The sequence below is a fragment of the Colletes latitarsis genome, chromosome 6, assembly GCF_051014445.1.
Source record: "Colletes latitarsis isolate SP2378_abdomen chromosome 6, iyColLati1, whole genome shotgun sequence".
In the NCBI taxonomy this organism is placed as follows: Eukaryota; Metazoa; Arthropoda; class Insecta; order Hymenoptera; family Colletidae; genus Colletes; species Colletes latitarsis.
In genome coordinates this window covers 20,764,041-20,780,299 of record NC_135139.1, presented here as the reverse complement: position 1 = coordinate 20,780,299, position 16,259 = coordinate 20,764,041, and the positions used below count along the sequence as shown (strand labels likewise).

The following is a 16,259-nucleotide window of genomic DNA, read 5'->3' as shown; positions in this document are numbered from 1 at the left end:
CACGAGAAGTTCGTTTCGCGGTTGACGATCGTAGATCGTACACTGTGTCAGAACGAATTCCTTCCTTTCTATCTAATGAATCCTTTATCGTCGAAAATAAAACGAATTTTTTCTACGCTGTCCAGACGATAGATACCGCCGCGAGAGTTTCAAATTTTAAAGAGATTCGCGCGAAAGGCGTTCAATCGTTGCAGTTTTTGCGCATCGTTCTGCGCGAAACGCAACTATGTAAATTATCCCAGTCACCATTTAGCAACGGCAGTATTTATTCTCCGCGAGCTTTGCAACTTTATCTCTATACACCGGTACTCTACAAATGATCCCCGTGCGGATTCACGCGTTAATCACAGAATCACGCGTACACGTCCGGCGCGAAATCGAGTACAAGCTCAATCGAGAACGTTATTTCCGCGTGCTTTATTATCTCTTTGGATACACATCGTTCGCGCGTTGGAGAATTATTATTTGTAACTATAAAAAAAAGAAAGACTGTCGAAAATAAGGGACGCTTTGTTTCGACCACCGAATGAATAAAAATTTTATTCCTCGTCGAGAGTAAGAAAAGCTGTTTTATGTATTTCGAGTTGGAAGCTAATTTTCGCAAGATGACGACCGCCTGGTACTTAACGCCTCGTTCGAATTACCCGTTGTCGTTCCAGTTTCCAGGGGAAACATCAAATATTGACCAATTAGCCGCACTTCGGATTAGATCTTAAATTACCTTCCACTCTGTGCAACGCGAAGATATTCCATACTCACGGCGAACACGCGTTTCGAGTAATTAGGAACGTAGTGGCGGGAGTCTTATCGATCAGCTGGATGATGATTCGCGAGCGGAACTAATTCGTATCTGGCAAAGAAAACCGCTGAAACGTTTCTTCGTTAACTGGAGTGTCCTCTTGCGTCGAAAAGAAACTCGATGCGCGGATCGGCTCGTTAACGTTTCGAGTGAATCGCAAATGAGGCTAATAACCGTCGAGTTAAATAGAGCTCTTGGAAAGCTGGCTGCGATAGAAATGTTTCACGGGCATCGGAGATTCGTGTGAATATCGAATTAAAAATGCTTTGTAATTAGAAGTTGCCACGATCGACGATTACGCGGTATCCGCGATTCGTGTTATTATTAAATCTTATTTTAATTTGTTTTTCTTTCGTCATTTCTGTTGACGTCTGTCGATCGTTCGTTTACAATTATTTATTCGCAATTGTTGCTTTCCCCGTTAAATAATTTTGCTACAAACAATTTTCGTACCTATTCGGTGAGGACATTAGGCGATTCGAATTTCTGATGCAGCGAATTTTACATATTCTACGATTCTACGCAAAGTACTGACTCAGGATCTTTAGTCTCGGCATTACCAAGTATTCTAGAATACGTAGACCGCTGTAGCTGAAAATCTATGCATTCTAAATTTTATATCTCCCCCCATTACGGATGGTTCACGTAGGAGTTCTACTTTATTGCAAGAGGAACCTTCATGTTTCAAGAGCGTAATAAAATTCAGCACTAAACGCGTTTAACGCCGTCCGAAATTTCAGACTCTCAGTGGGACCTGAAAATCTGCTTAAATGTATTACACAATATACTATAATATTATTCAATTATAAGAAAGTATTCTCGAAAGTTTTACTATTTTACATTTCCAATATACTTATTATTATCGTGGTTTGTTAAACGCTTCAGGACCGTGGGACTAGTTTTAATAGGCCTGAATGGGCCCAGAGTCCGTCGGGCGAGGATCGAAGGAGCTTTCGACGGTTATGGCTCTAATCGCGACAGCTTTCGTTTCCTTTGGCGAACTTTCGACGAAGCTTTTGAACCGAATTCCGATTCCTGCTCCGGGCGTGCTTCGCCTCGGTCTGCTCGCCTACAAACGCAGCTACAGAAACATAATTAATTTCTCGTAGAGATACCTTCCCTCCGAGAAAATTGCTTTTCCAGCGTGGCCGCGGTGCAGTCACGCGGCAAGAAAATTAGAAAGGACTAATCAATTGGAGTGTTCGACGGAAGCGTTCGCGCGTTCGGAAATCGGTTTTCATCGACGTTTAACAGGCTGGCTTTTACCCGGCCATTATAATTTCCGCGAATATTTCCGTGCGCGTAATGAAACCGTCGCTCCGCTTTAAAACGGATCCGCCGGATAAGAAATCGAGAAATATGAAAAGAAACGCGTCGACTTTTGCAACGAAACAAATTAAAGACGACGAAGACGGTCCGGCGATTTCAAATCATAAAATCGATTACTTCCGTTTTTTTAAAGATTCGAATCTTGAAATCAAAGGTCTAACTTTTCCATAAGGACTGGAGAAAAAACAGAATTTTGTACAAAATGCAGACGTCTAAAATGTTCATTTATGTTTTTTTTTTTTTTAATTATTCGTGTGTGCTAAACTCAGCCACGCTCGTATATTGCGAAACGGTTTGGGAACTCGGACATAAATCACCAGAGAGTTTACCAGTGTTGTCAGCTGAAAGGATAAAGGCGCCTATAAAAGACAAGAACCGGAGCAGGTCCCAGCTATCGCGAATTGAAATCTCGATCGCGTGACAGCTTTTGTTCCCGTATAGAGACAAGTTTTAGGTCTGGTTACGACGAATCCATGCGACGCGTGGGTCGCGTTTAGGTTGCTTTTTCCGCCCACGCCGCGGTTCCACGATTCCTTTTTAAGGTCAGTGGAACGGCGGTTGCGTCGCAGGTGTCCAAAAATAATACGATCGCCAGAAGCTGACGCCAATTTCGGAGAGTTCCTGCTTGGAATCGCAAAAAAATTATGACGAAATTTCTTGGCCATGATTTTCACACTCGGTGCTCAACGTTGGACGATCAAGGGTTCAGATTTATTTGTCGTAGACGAAGCGTCAACTTTAAGTTAGTATTTTACAATTTAGCAACGTGTTTTCTAACTTCCTTGTACGATTAACTTATTGATTTTATCATTCCGTGATTAACGATCATTGAATTAGTCATGCCTGATAATTGCAGTCGCTTTGATTATTTGTGTTGCTCGTTAATCAAAAGTATTGATTACTCAGTAATCGTAATCATTAATCACTGTCCTGATTACAGATCCTTGTTCAGCAATGATTGATATACTCTCTTATTAAACTGTCACGAGTCTTTCATCATATTCTTATGCATTTCGTATTAGATTGCTACTTTCGAAGGAAATCATATGTAATGTTGATCTACTTCTGTTGGCAGATTCTATGTGAAACTACAGATGGGTAGAAATCATATCTGAATAAAAAATAGAGTCACTAGTCCCCAAGAAATAATAATTAAAAATGACCGTTCGATCGTGACAACGAAGGTATTCGAATACGAATTAAATATATTTAATTTTTGCAGAGGATATATTCTGGACAGAAACGAAACCTTGCAGATTTCTGTGCGATAAATAGGACCGGGAAAGTTTCAAAGTTTGTCTAAAACTGTGCAAAAATCACGTCTGTACGCCTCATTCCTGCGCGTTGCCTCGTCAAATGCAATTTTTTTCTATTTTGTCAAACTTTGAAACTCCTGTATTTATCGTGCAGAGTTCTGCAGATATCACTTTTTTCCGTTGACAGTTTCACTAATGAAACAGAAAAAATTCACTTCTTTTACGAGATATTTCACGAGTTTCGGAGATACGGTTCAAAAAATTCTTCGAATCCATTTGTTTAAAACGGAATATAACGCGACGCGATAAAACGCGTACAAGTTTTAAGGATTAAGTGGACCCGTTAATAAAGCTATTAAAGTTATCGAGAACAGATAAACGAATTTTCTGCCGCGTTTTAGCTCCCCGAATAGATCATCGATAATAAAACACAATTTTCGACGATTTCGTGGAACTGTCCGTAATTCGATTTCGAAATTCGCGTATTACGAATGATTCGCTTTCGGATTCAAAGCGAATCCGACTGCTTGGCAATCTACGTCTCCACGTATGTGCATTTAGGATGCACTTGTTTTATATTCCGATCGCGGATCTCATCTCGCGTAAGCACAGGTGTACAGTAACATGTTTATACGCGAACGTTACCGCTATCGAGCTATTTTCGGCGAACTTTCCACCTTTGCTCGTTTTCGTCGACCTTTACCGAACGTAATCCTCGAACAACGCCGGTACTTTTTTCCTTTTCGCTGTTTCCCCGGTACGAGAACGATCCTCGAACTACGCTGGAACAGATTGCCCACATACGTTTGTTGCCGGATAAATATTTGTTTCGTGCCCGCCACGGCAACATCGACGCACGCGGTAAATGCATTAAACATCGAATTTAAATGGTGAAAGCTATTAGCGATGGTTTCATTTTTAAATTCCGCGCGGAACGTAACGTATCGTGAAATTATACTTTGATTTATTCGGCCGATTCGGAGGATCGATAGTCGGAGACCCGGCTAGAGAACGTAAATTTTTAATTATTTAAGTAATTAGTGACCTAAGTTTGTTTTTTCCCCCAAACTCGAATCACGTACAAAGAATAATTCGTTTCGAAATACGCAAAATAACGCGGGCCATTCTTTGGCACGAGAGCCATCTTCTTGCAAGGTTCTGCCATAAATCTTCCACGTTCGTAGATTTCTGACTATCTAACGATGTTCCGGTCGACTTCGCTGCTCGCGTGCGACCAGAAACGATCCACGAGCGTAGATATCTCCGCATAGATCTTTCTCCCAGTTATTACACCGACATTCCTCCGGTGTCTCGTTACGCGTCACGATACGCAGGCGAGTAACGTTGCACCTCTGTGCACGGCCCGGTAGCTTGGAATTGAAATTGTTGCGACCCACGGTGTTTATAGGGCACGGTATTTTAAAACTACCATCGCCGCGCAGGTTCATAACGCGCGCCTGTCGACCGACTTCCCGTCACTTCAACATCGGGCATCGCCAACATTGTGGCCTCGTAGAAAGTCCAGCGTGCCTGCTAAATTTTTTATGGACACTTCCACGCGTTTATGAACACATTTGGTGCCTCAAAACTGTCGGTACAAGTGTCGATACTAAGTGGGAAATAGTAGACACTAAGAGAACTCTAACAGCTCACTAGCAGCCATTTTCTTATAAATGTAGAGTTCATTCGATTCATTTGTTTCATTTGCTTCATTTGCGTGTTTTTTCTCATTTGATTCATCTAGTTCGTGTGTTTCTATCGTTTCATTTTATCTACCTGATTCAGTTGTTTCATTTGGTTCGTTCGATCAGTGTTTCATTTACACCGTTCATCGTATGGTTCGATCTCTGCACACGCGTCGCGTCTTATCAATCGGGGCTGTTCGTTAGCAGTTACGATACGTTTACTCTCGTCAGTGGTAGGTAGCATCGATTATTATGCTACTCGATACTCGCAAGGGATCCCTGTTTCGTGCATTAATATGTAGCCGGCTGCTATTGGTGGATCGGCACGCACACAAACGTGGAACGGCCATCGTACACGTACACTTTATTTATGCACTCCGTTAAGTCGGGTTCATACGATCCGGCGCGACCTAATTTATGCACCGGCGTGCACGGATAAGCGATGCATCATTTTCATTGTCCTCCTCCGAATTAGGCGAATCGAAAGCCGAACTGTCAAAGTATTCCGTTGCGATCGACGTCGACGAAGCCTATCTGCGACGTACGCGACGAAATTGTTTCCAGGCGCGTGCAACGCCGCACGGATTAAACTTTTGATCGAGATTGCGGCCAATCGGCCAGTTCTCGGTGTTTCCGGTAATTAGGATCTTTCGAGATGGGGAATATCGAATAACTTTTATTCGAAATTTAAACTACGTCACGTTTATCGTACAAAGACGAGAAATTGTCTGTGAGAAGAAAAACATGATATAAACATGATAATAGGGCAGAAGAGAGGGAGGAGAATAATAGAAGTAATAGTAAAGAAAGAAGGCTGGAATGTAAAAAAGTTCAGGGACAAAAGCGTCGGGAGAAATGGAAACGAACGAAAAGAATAATAACGAGTTATCTTTACTATTGTTTAACAATAAACGGGGTTGCTGCGCGCTCGAAGGAGTAGAAGAACGATAAAGCCCAGTGATGGACAATCTGGGAATTGTTCGCGAGAAGCGGCTCATGATTTCGCTGGAAAACGAGAAATTATTTCTGTTTTAATTTGTCGCGTGCGCGATAATGCTAAATCGGTATTCGGCGTGCGGATATGGTAATGCGCGAAACAATAGTTTTATGATTATCGCATAAAATGTATGCGCGATACTCGCGTATCTCATTGACGGAGAATCCGATATCAACGGGGGATGCTTTTTGCAAGATACGCCATGTTCGAGCTACCATAAACGTAAGTTGCGAGTTCGACTTTCGATATATGTTCAGCCAACTATCGATAACCGAATAACACGTGTACGTGGGCTCTAAAAATTTGTAATTCGAACGAGGTAGAGGTCGTCCAAAAATTTTTCAATCAAACCCAAAGTTGCAAGTTTATTTATAGAGATCTTACGGGATAACAATATTTATATTCAATTTTAATATCTCTGACAATGGTTTCAATAGAAGCAGCGGTTTAATCTCTCGACGGGCGGCGGAAATAAATTTATTTGTCTGTATAAAAGCGAATGCAGGCGGACGGAAAGCGGAGGATAGAAATACAAGGAATTCGACAGTGTTTTTGTTTCGAGGATCCTTGTCGTGACGTTATCCAGTCGTCGAAACGGAAAGAATTCCGCGGATACGGAGCTCGAACGGCTAAAAACGTTAATCGACGGAATTCCACGATTTTCGTCGATATTCTCGAATCGTTCGCGTGCGTCAGACCGTCCTGCAAGAAGTTAAAAGGAACTTTCGTATAAAAGGAGGAGACTGTAGCGACGGGGGGAGAAATTCCAGCAACGTTCCGCGTCCCCGAAGAGTTATGGCTCCGGGGACACGAAGAAACACGGCATGCATTTGCGAGTAACCGTATAATAGAGCTGCATTGTAGCGATGCCAAATAATTTCGGCGGGTCAAGCTGAAATTTTCGAAATACAGAAAATGCGCCCAGAATCGGGTCGGAACCGGAACGGGGCCGTAAATGGCCCGGTGGCATAACGAAACGCACGAGAAAATTGCATCGTGTTTGCATTTTGCAAAATTCTAGCGACCGGATGGAAAATGAAACGAAACAATCTGGAAAATTACGAATTATTTTTCCTTTTTTTTATCCAACGTTTATCGAACGACCTGGTTTTGGAATTAAGAAATTTATCGCGAGGGTCGTTTAAGGATGTCTGAATATGTTGATGAGACGCTCGTGGTTGTACGATATTCTACGAAGGTTCTACGAAAATGTATTCCAAACAAACGGTTGCACGGTATTAATAGAGCCATGTAATATGCAGTTTTTGCTGGTGTTTTCTTTTTTACATTGAATTACGGAGGACGCTTCCTGTTTAAAAAAGAAATATAAATTACAATGTTTCTCTATGGAATTTGAAAGTGTCCCACGCGCCAAGAAAAAAAAGCATTAAGGTATATGAGGCCAGGAGTTAATAGTTGCAGAGGTATTCGTATGCAAAGTTGTTCCGTTTAAAATGCCGAGGTTCAGCTTTATATCTGGGATGGAAAAAGCAAGATAGCAAGAAACTGATTACTATGTTACATACATCCTCTGAGTATCGCACAACTTTTGCCCGAAACACGTTTTCGTAGAACGGTTTACGAGCAATTTAAGCTCGTTGAGTTAGGTGACGCGTTCTTGTATACTGCATACAGCTTGTTAGGAGTTTTAATTTTCGAAAATCAATATCTCGATTACTATCGATCGTACATAAAATACATATACAACAAAGAAGTTATAGAATTTAATTTCCAACGATTCTTGTTACGCACTATTTTGTTGAGAAAGCAACCGCAAACGAGTTACGGCACATTTTACAAGCATTCCCTACGACCCTTCTTTTCAACAAGAATTTTATTACTTCGCGCGGCGTGCATGTTTTCAAATTAAATTTGCGAATGCAACGAACACGACCGTGTTTTGTTTATATGATTTCTCGAACAAGTCAGTGTGGTAGAGTAATATCACGCGTTGGGGAGTCCAAACAGCGATGGAAATATATTTATATTTACGTTGTTTCGATTTATTTGAAGCTCGGAGATAGGGTACGCTGGTTCGCCGCCCAGGGAGGTGCTCACGAGAGGAAGGAGCATAGATTCCGTGGACAGGCCTTTTCATCCGAGCGAGTGGGTTGACGTGAACCTCGAAGTGCCGAGTACACCGAGGCCGAGCTCGGTTCTCACGAATTTAACCGTCGACACGAGCCTCTATCCCGCCACCACCCCGACGTCCAGCTGTAAGCTCACAATTTATCGTTAGCTCATATTGCAAGCTGTATCCTTAACGAGAACATGCTCGTTCTGACATTCTGACCGATAAGGACGGTACACCGTGCGCGTCCTGCGCTCAGGGATGCTCGCGAGAATTTGTCCGCGTTTTGTAAATAACAAGCAACCCTTCGACGCGAAGGACAAAAGGATCATTCTCAAAATTTTTATTCGTTCCTCAGGAAAAGAACATTGACGAATGATGATATAAAATGTTGAATTTAATAGTAATATTTCTATTTTTCACGCTGCAATTTGAACAGATGTCGAGGACGTCAACGCGTTAGATTAGGTACAGACGTAGTATTTCAGGGTAATTCTTGCTCTTTAGGAGAAAGTCATTAGCTTCGGCATCAAAGATCCCCTTTTCCTGTGGATAGACATCTTGGCTGATGACTATCTCCTACAGGGCAAGAATTAATCCTGAAATACTACATCTGTGCATAATCTCCTTAACTCTATACTAGGGAACCGATGACTATCTCATGGAGGGAAATAATTAATATGACTCCCTGTATCAGAACAGTATTCTGACTTCGTGAAAAGCAGTCTTACAACAAATTTCTCTTAAAGGTTGAGACCTCCATTTAGATAACCCTAACTCACAGATTCTTTCACTAATGTAAAGATCGAAACCTCCCTTTTACAACCACCCTTTTAATGCACTATTTCGTCACCCTTTCAAAGAACCTAAAACCTCAACTTTTACGGGAGCTTTGATCGAATGGTTTTAGTCACACGAAAAATGTCGTAAACCTTTTGTCGTCCAGTAGGCTCGAATCTGAAGGACACGACGCCGATCCCGCCTCCGAGACGGCGAAAAAGGAACAAGGGCAGGCCCTTGCCGCCGAAACCGGACGAAGTAACCGAGAACTCGGCGAGCAATTCGAAGCACGCCGAGGCGACGGACGAACCGTTATACTCGTCGGTGCAGTCTCCTAGAAGCAGCGGGGACGAGCAGGACCCGGAGGAGGAGATCGGACACGACGAGCGCGAAGACACGGGAAGAAAGACGAAGGAGATTTATGAACACAAGGCGAGTGGGAGGGGGGGCGCGAGAACGGACGATTTCCATTATAGATTCGAATTCGGCATTCGCGCGAATATTTACCTTCGCGCGAATACCCGTCGCGATTGGGCAAACAGAGCGCGACGGGGGAGCGAATCTGTGAAACAAATAGACATTAAAAGATATTTACTGATAGGGCGCGCGGCGTTCGTTAGGGCAGGTGATTTTTTTCTGTCGAAGCAAACCGGGAAAATGTTTTATACGTTAAGATAAAAAAAGGCCACCGGAAGAAATTGACTATTTTTGTGGTTTTAAACAGGTGAATGGTACCGGAAGGATAATATCGAGCGACGTGGTGTCCGGCAGGAAGCCTGGCAGGACCACGGAGACTAGTCACTATCAACGAAAGGCGCACGAGGGGGAGGAGTACGAGAGATTCGCGAGGAACAGGACCAGCAAGGACTCGTCGACTCCTAATCGCGAGGACAAAAGGGAACCGAGGGAGCCGGAGAAACAGATGAAGGATACCTTAGGGGTTCCGGAGAAATGGACTGGCAACGCGAGGAGCAAGTACAGCACCGTCAGTCTGCCGAATTACGACGAGTTGGACGTGGCCAGGCATCAGGGGAAAGGGACGAAGGGCCACGGGGACGACGGGGACAGAACAAAGTCCAGGAGACCCGTCAGGAGCAGCACCGGATCGCTTCCGGCTGAATCCTTCCTCGCGCCATTTTCAGAGGTACGCAACTTATCTGGTATTTCGGGGACATCTCCCTCAGGATCCCTTTGACGGATGGAACGATATATCTCGCTCATCTTTCTTTTATTCTTCGTTGCACGGGACGGGAAATAAATCCGGACCGTTCGATAGCGTATAATTTTGTATTAGGACGTTTTCGTTCGTCTCTAAAAGTCTCGAAGTGAAGCAATAACATCTTTTCGTTCGAGGCTCTGGGTTCGAGATAATTAATTTCTACTTTCCTAAAAAAAAGTGGGACATTATCGATCGGTGGACCCAATTGGCTGTTCGATGCAATGCATCACGGTTAACCGACGAAGTGCAGCCGGGTTCAACGATGCAACGCGACTGAACGCGACAAAAAGTAAATCGAGTGGGCGCACCGTGTACAATTATTCTTTGCTCCGACGAACGAAACGATCATTAACGAGCAAACCAGAATTATCTCGACTCGCGGTTCGGAAAAATCGCGACGCGAAAGATATATTCCTTTCTTGCTGCGAGTCGTCCGTTGCCAATCTAGGACTGGTCAAACCATTCCACTTAACATAACTGGAGGTTTATCTACTTCAATGAGAAAACCAGTTTCTCGACAGTGACTCATACTACGCGAGATAAACAATTCAATGTGGCTCTTGCTCGACGCTAAATATTCAGCATTTATTTCGTTTCTCGTATTCAAGGATTCTCCGGACGAGAGAAACGGTTGGTTGTAACAAAATTATTATCCTTTCTTCTTCTTACTTATCGCTGGTACAAAATTAGTACGGATTCGGTTTCAAAAATTATATTATCAATTTATTTCGCAACCAAAATGGCTTCTGGTTGGAAAAATTTTAATGGGGGATTCTAGAGGCCAAAATAAGACGAAAATCAAGAATACCAATTTGTTGATGGATGCTCCGTTAAAAAGTTATTAACAATTAAATTCAAAAATTTCAAATCGTTCTGGAAAAATTATTTTTGGTTGCAGGGGTCAATTACAATAATTTTTGGTGAATAGATCTATCCCTGAAATCTTACCCACTTTCTAGAAAAAAATTCAGTACGGGCAGAATATTAAACGTTAATAACTTTTTAACGAAATCTCCATCAACAAATTAGTATTCTTGATTTTCATCTTATTTTGGCCTCTAGAATCCCCCATTAAAATTTTTCCCAGGGGTGGCCGAAAACCCTGCATATTTCATTTCGCTGCTCAGAATTAGTAAGTTCAGTCTGGAACGAATTCTGGATGAAATTTGACAAATTCGAAAGGGAAGTTTCGCTCGTCCGAAGAGAAACGTTATCAAGAAGTTCTCAGAAACTAAAGGTGACTCGGTTGACGTAGAATTCCGTTGCTTGGACCCGAAATAATTGGCTAGGAAAATGTTCCCAGTGGGTTAATTTGTCAGGAATATGTTCTAATCCACAGAAAACGAGCGTGCGACTGGAGGACTACGTATCGAGGAGCGGCAGCCCCGATAACCTATCGTCGTATCAGGTCCTGGAGAAGCTGGATAGTGGGGAAAACGGGGTCGTGGACGCCGGTTTCGTAAAGTACGACCCGAGTAAATCGGAGGATTGGGATCTCGACGGCATCGGTGATTGCGAATTGAATCACCAGCAGCGGCTCTCGTTCGAGGTGAAGTCTCTACCGATCGATGTCCCTTTGCTGTTTGTAGAAATATGCTCGCGGGGAGCGGATCTTTCGACGTTTCTCGGGCTAATTTAACGAAAGAAACAAACGTTTTTGACTCGAGACTGGCAGAGTTAATACGTTAATTAATGTAAGGAAAATCTCATTTAGATCGGCTCTACGGTTAATATTCGTTTTATGCTTAACGGAATCTTGAGTAAAATCTATCGCGATCCGCATGTGGGTCAATGGACAGTCGCATTTCGAGGATGTTTAATGTCAGAGTACAGTCACGATCTAAATGCAAAGATACTCTGACGTCGTTAAAAAACGAAGAAACGCGAATAAAGAATCGGATAGATTGGATTCGGAGACACTGAAAGATTCGTTGTTCGCAATAGTGGACGCGACGAATCGAACTTTGCCATTTTTCAGGACGCTGCGAGGAAGAACGAAGGTAAACGTTCCGGCGAGGACGAGGACGTCGTCGATTTCGCGGCTGGTCGAGATAGCGAAAGAAGGTCTCCGGTCGATCGAGGCGTTGCAGGCTCCCCGAGGTACTTGCAGAAGCCAGAGGCTTTTGGAAAAACACCGTCCCCCGTGACCGACGAGGCGGAATATTCCGAAGTGGATCCAAATAGGTCGGTAGAGATTATCCCTGGTCGGTGTTCAAGCGATTAACTGGATTTAATTGGGGCGTTCGGATGCCAAGTGGTGTAAGCCCATATTCTGAGGTTTAACTTCCCCTAACCGGACCCCTGCGTGGATTTTTCACCGCGGTGTCCCAGATTTTTCCTTCGCCTTTGATCTCGTAATACCCGAATCCGTGTCGCGCGGCGACCCTATTGTCCCTGGGACGACGTATCCTTTATCCTTTTTATTTTTCTAAAATTTAACCGCCAGTTTATGAAAAAATTAAATCCACGACATAATAAGTCAACTGTTTTATTCTAGAAGTTAGTCGTCTTTAAATTCTGCCTTCAACGAACCGATTAAATACGAATTTTTCGAAATATCGAACCCATCGGATTTTTTAAATATTATTAAAAGACAAATTACCTATGATCTCACAACCACGATGACCAGAAAAACGAATTTCGCGAAAACAGCTCCCAGCTGTTACGAAAATAGAAAACACTAACGACAGCAATCAAAATAAATAACGTTAGATTAGGCACCGGTAGAATTGCCTACTTCGGTCGGAAGAAAAGGCTTACGGAAGTCCATCGAGAAAGACTACACGTTTCCATCCCCGACTGTTTCCGTAGGTCTCACTCGAGGTACTTTGATCCACCAACGATGCCGGACAGTTGTAGAATTTCGGACAACCGAGACACGGCCGCAACCAAAGAGCCATTTTTCCTGGACGAGGCGAAACATCGTTCAGCTTTAGGTAAATAGAGCCCCCGAAAGCTCCAAGGTGGCCCGTCACTCTCCATTAAGTTCGGGTCTTGAAAAAACACCCTTCCGATAACACAACAGAAACTCCCTTGCATCCCTTCATAAATCGCGAACCGCTCGGAACTTGTTGAATTTTTCTATTTAAACAATTTTCAAATACCTCCTTTCTATCTAAATCGACGACCCTCTACGAGAAAAATTCTAATCGTTATCTTTGCTTTCCCAACCGTTGGGGTCCCTAGTTTTGATAAACTAAATTTCGAGTATCTATAAAAGATTCAAACAGTCCCTGGCCCTGGTCGAGGGGGTAAACCGGAACGATGAGTGAAATTAGCCAATCCGGTCGCCGCGATATGGCTCCTAGATACGTGGTCCGTCGGTCTGGGATCGTTCGTAGACGAATCGAGTTTCACGTCTCGGTTTCCGCGCGGTGTAATCGTCTCCTCGGAGCAGAAAGGACCCCAACTATCCGTGCACGTGACTAGTTAAACCGCGGACGTTCCATTTGCCAGATACGATCGGAGGGTCCTGCGGCGCGGGGGAGTCCGATCGATCGGACCAATCGAGGATGATCTTTGGTCGGAGCCTGTCGAACGAGAGCGAGCCGGAGGAGGACGCGTACGAGTCGAAGGAGCTGACGAGCGACCGTCGTCCGGTCAGCCTGATCAGGACGATATCTGAGGAGTCGTTGCCGCGCGAGATGCTCGAGCAGCAGGACCTGGACGACTTCTTCGACGAGAAGCTGGCCAAGGACGTGCACAACAAGCTGAAGAAGAGCCTGGACGATCGGCAGACGAGCACGCCGCCGCCCAGTCCGGAGCCCAGGATCGGAAACGAGCTGGTGGACGGCGACCATTCGACACTGCTGAAGGTCCTTAAAGAGGAAGCGGCCGAGGAGAGCAATTTGAGCTCGATGACGCCTAGCCTGACGGAGCTGGAGGTAGCGTTGTCGGACATGTTGGAGAAAGAGGAGGCGCAGGAAGCTGCGAAGGACGACGGCAGGAGGAACGGGAGCAACGAACTGATTTCTGGAAGCCTCCCGAACTCGGAGATCGTGCCCATCGGGCGGAATTTCGATTGTTTGAAGAGCGACGAGATTAATCGATCCGTCGAGGCTGCAGAAAGAACGGCCGATCAGATTCCAATCCGTCAGGAGTCCGAGAAGAACCAGGTTCCCGTGTCTCTGGGGCAGATTCTGGAGGACAGGAAGCCGATTACCGGCAGGAAGGTCTCGTTCTGCGCCTGGGAGGAGACGGCGGCCGAAACGGAGACCCCGAACGATCGGGAATTCACTGAACGTCCGACGGATTTAGATAAGAACGTCGTTTCTCGTCTGAACGACGATCGTGGGTGGGTTCCGTCGGGTCAGCACGTCGCGCGTCCCGCGGATACTCCGCCCGAGAAACCGAGCAGGCTGCACAGAACTATGGACGAGCTGTTCGAGGGCCCGGGGATCGTTCCCACCCCGCCACGCAGGAGGAACAAGAGCTTGGGTGTCGCCAAAAGGGAGATCGAAGCTGCGCAAAACGGCTCGGTGATCGTCGATCCTTACGCGAACGACAGACTGATTTGATCGCTTCTGGCGCGATATTCTAACGAGTACTTAAACGATAGGACCTGGTGCGTTTGGTACGTTAGCTATTGTCGACGGTGGACTCTTTTTTGTGCTCGATGATATTGTCCATAGACGTTGGAATTTTATGCATTTATGCCACATTTTTTTCCTCTGTTTCAAAAAATAATATATGTCGCCGAAATAGTACAACCGTTAGACTCGACTCAACATCCAATATTTAATTATGAATTTCAACAGAAAGAACAACACGTATACGCGGTGAATGCATGAAATCCACTAGTCATTATCGATACGAAAGGAAATACAGTTTCGAACGACTCGGGCAAAGGTTAAGGAACTAGTTCGATCATTTCCTCTTCGACGTGGACGCGAATTCGTTCGGCGTAAGGGCTCGAAAGTGCATCGAAGTGGTCGCGAGAATTTCTCCGTCTCGGTCGGGGGTCTTTCTTCCGCGCGGAACTTCTCCTAACGAACTTGCCGCTCCCGAAGAAAGGACGCGCGTCGCGGACTTCGAAAATCGTGAAACTTCGTTGGGAAAGTTTCCGGGGATCGATCGGATCGCAGATGCTCGCGTTCTCGTTCGCGAACGCGTCGCGTTGTTTGCCTTCGACGAACTGCATAAGAAATCGCGTTGCATTGAACCGAGACGAACCGTCGATACCATCGATACGTTTACGTTTGACATCGATACCGCTGTATCGAATCGTTCCGACTGCCGACCATAGTCGTAACGATTTATCGCACGATATAACGCACGATGGTCGTGTTGCTGCGTCCTACTGTCATCCAGCGTGGCGGAACATTCGCGTTTTACAGTTATCGTCGGACGAGCGTATCGACCAAAACTTACGAATAGTTACAAGGGACGCGAACATAAAGAATCGTAAGTCGAGTTGCGACGATAGGATTGCAGCGCGCTGTCGATCCAATATGGCCGCCGCGTTGCACCGAAACCCTCGACTGTCGTCGTATTAATTAGTTTTATCGATCTACCGAATATCGTTGATGAATAAAAACTTATTAGAGTGAACTGTACAGTTTACAAATCGTTATAGGAGTCGTAGACGTAAAGAATCGTACGTCGAGTTGTGACGATAGTATGGATGCGTTTCACCAAACAACTCAGCCGCCTTAGAATCGTCGACGAATTATCGTATCGAACGGAATGATATATTTTTGAAGTCTTTAAATAATTTTATCGATCTGTTGAGTGTCGTTGATTAATTGTTGATGAATAAAAAATTACTAATTAGAGTTTCCAGAGCCTCTATATTAGATTACTCGGATTGGAGCTATTCAGGAACGCCTATTGACAATTACAGGGACCATGGATGTAACAATTAATCGTACGATGGTCGCACGACAATTGCATCGTGGGATAGATCGAACAATAATCCCCAGAAACTTCACAATTATCGTCGAACAGGTGTATTAACAAACATTATATAACTTCTATCGGTTGATTATAACGCACGATAAATTAGTACGTCCGTGGCACGTATAACGATTTATGACAGTGTTGTATCTCCATCCAACATGGTCGCGTCGTAGGAGAAGCTGTACTATGAGTCCCACAAACTTTAAAACTATCGTCGAATAGTCG

The 16,259-nt window shown here is 44.4% G+C and overlaps 1 protein-coding gene across 1 annotated transcript in view; it reads left to right on the top strand.

Moving 5' to 3' along the window:
- Positions 1-15,913, top strand: part of LOC143342501 (uncharacterized) — a 35,177-nt gene extending 19,264 nt beyond the window's left edge. The window contains 7 exon segments of the mRNA XM_076766462.1: positions 8,080-8,282; positions 9,087-9,349; positions 9,642-10,061; positions 11,476-11,685; positions 12,115-12,320; positions 12,948-13,072; positions 13,593-15,913. Coding sequence (XP_076622577.1) covers positions 8,080-8,282; positions 9,087-9,349; positions 9,642-10,061; positions 11,476-11,685; positions 12,115-12,320; positions 12,948-13,072; positions 13,593-14,653 — 2,488 coding nt within the window. The 3' untranslated portion in view covers positions 14,654-15,913.
- Positions 15,914-16,259: the final 346 nt, after the last annotated feature.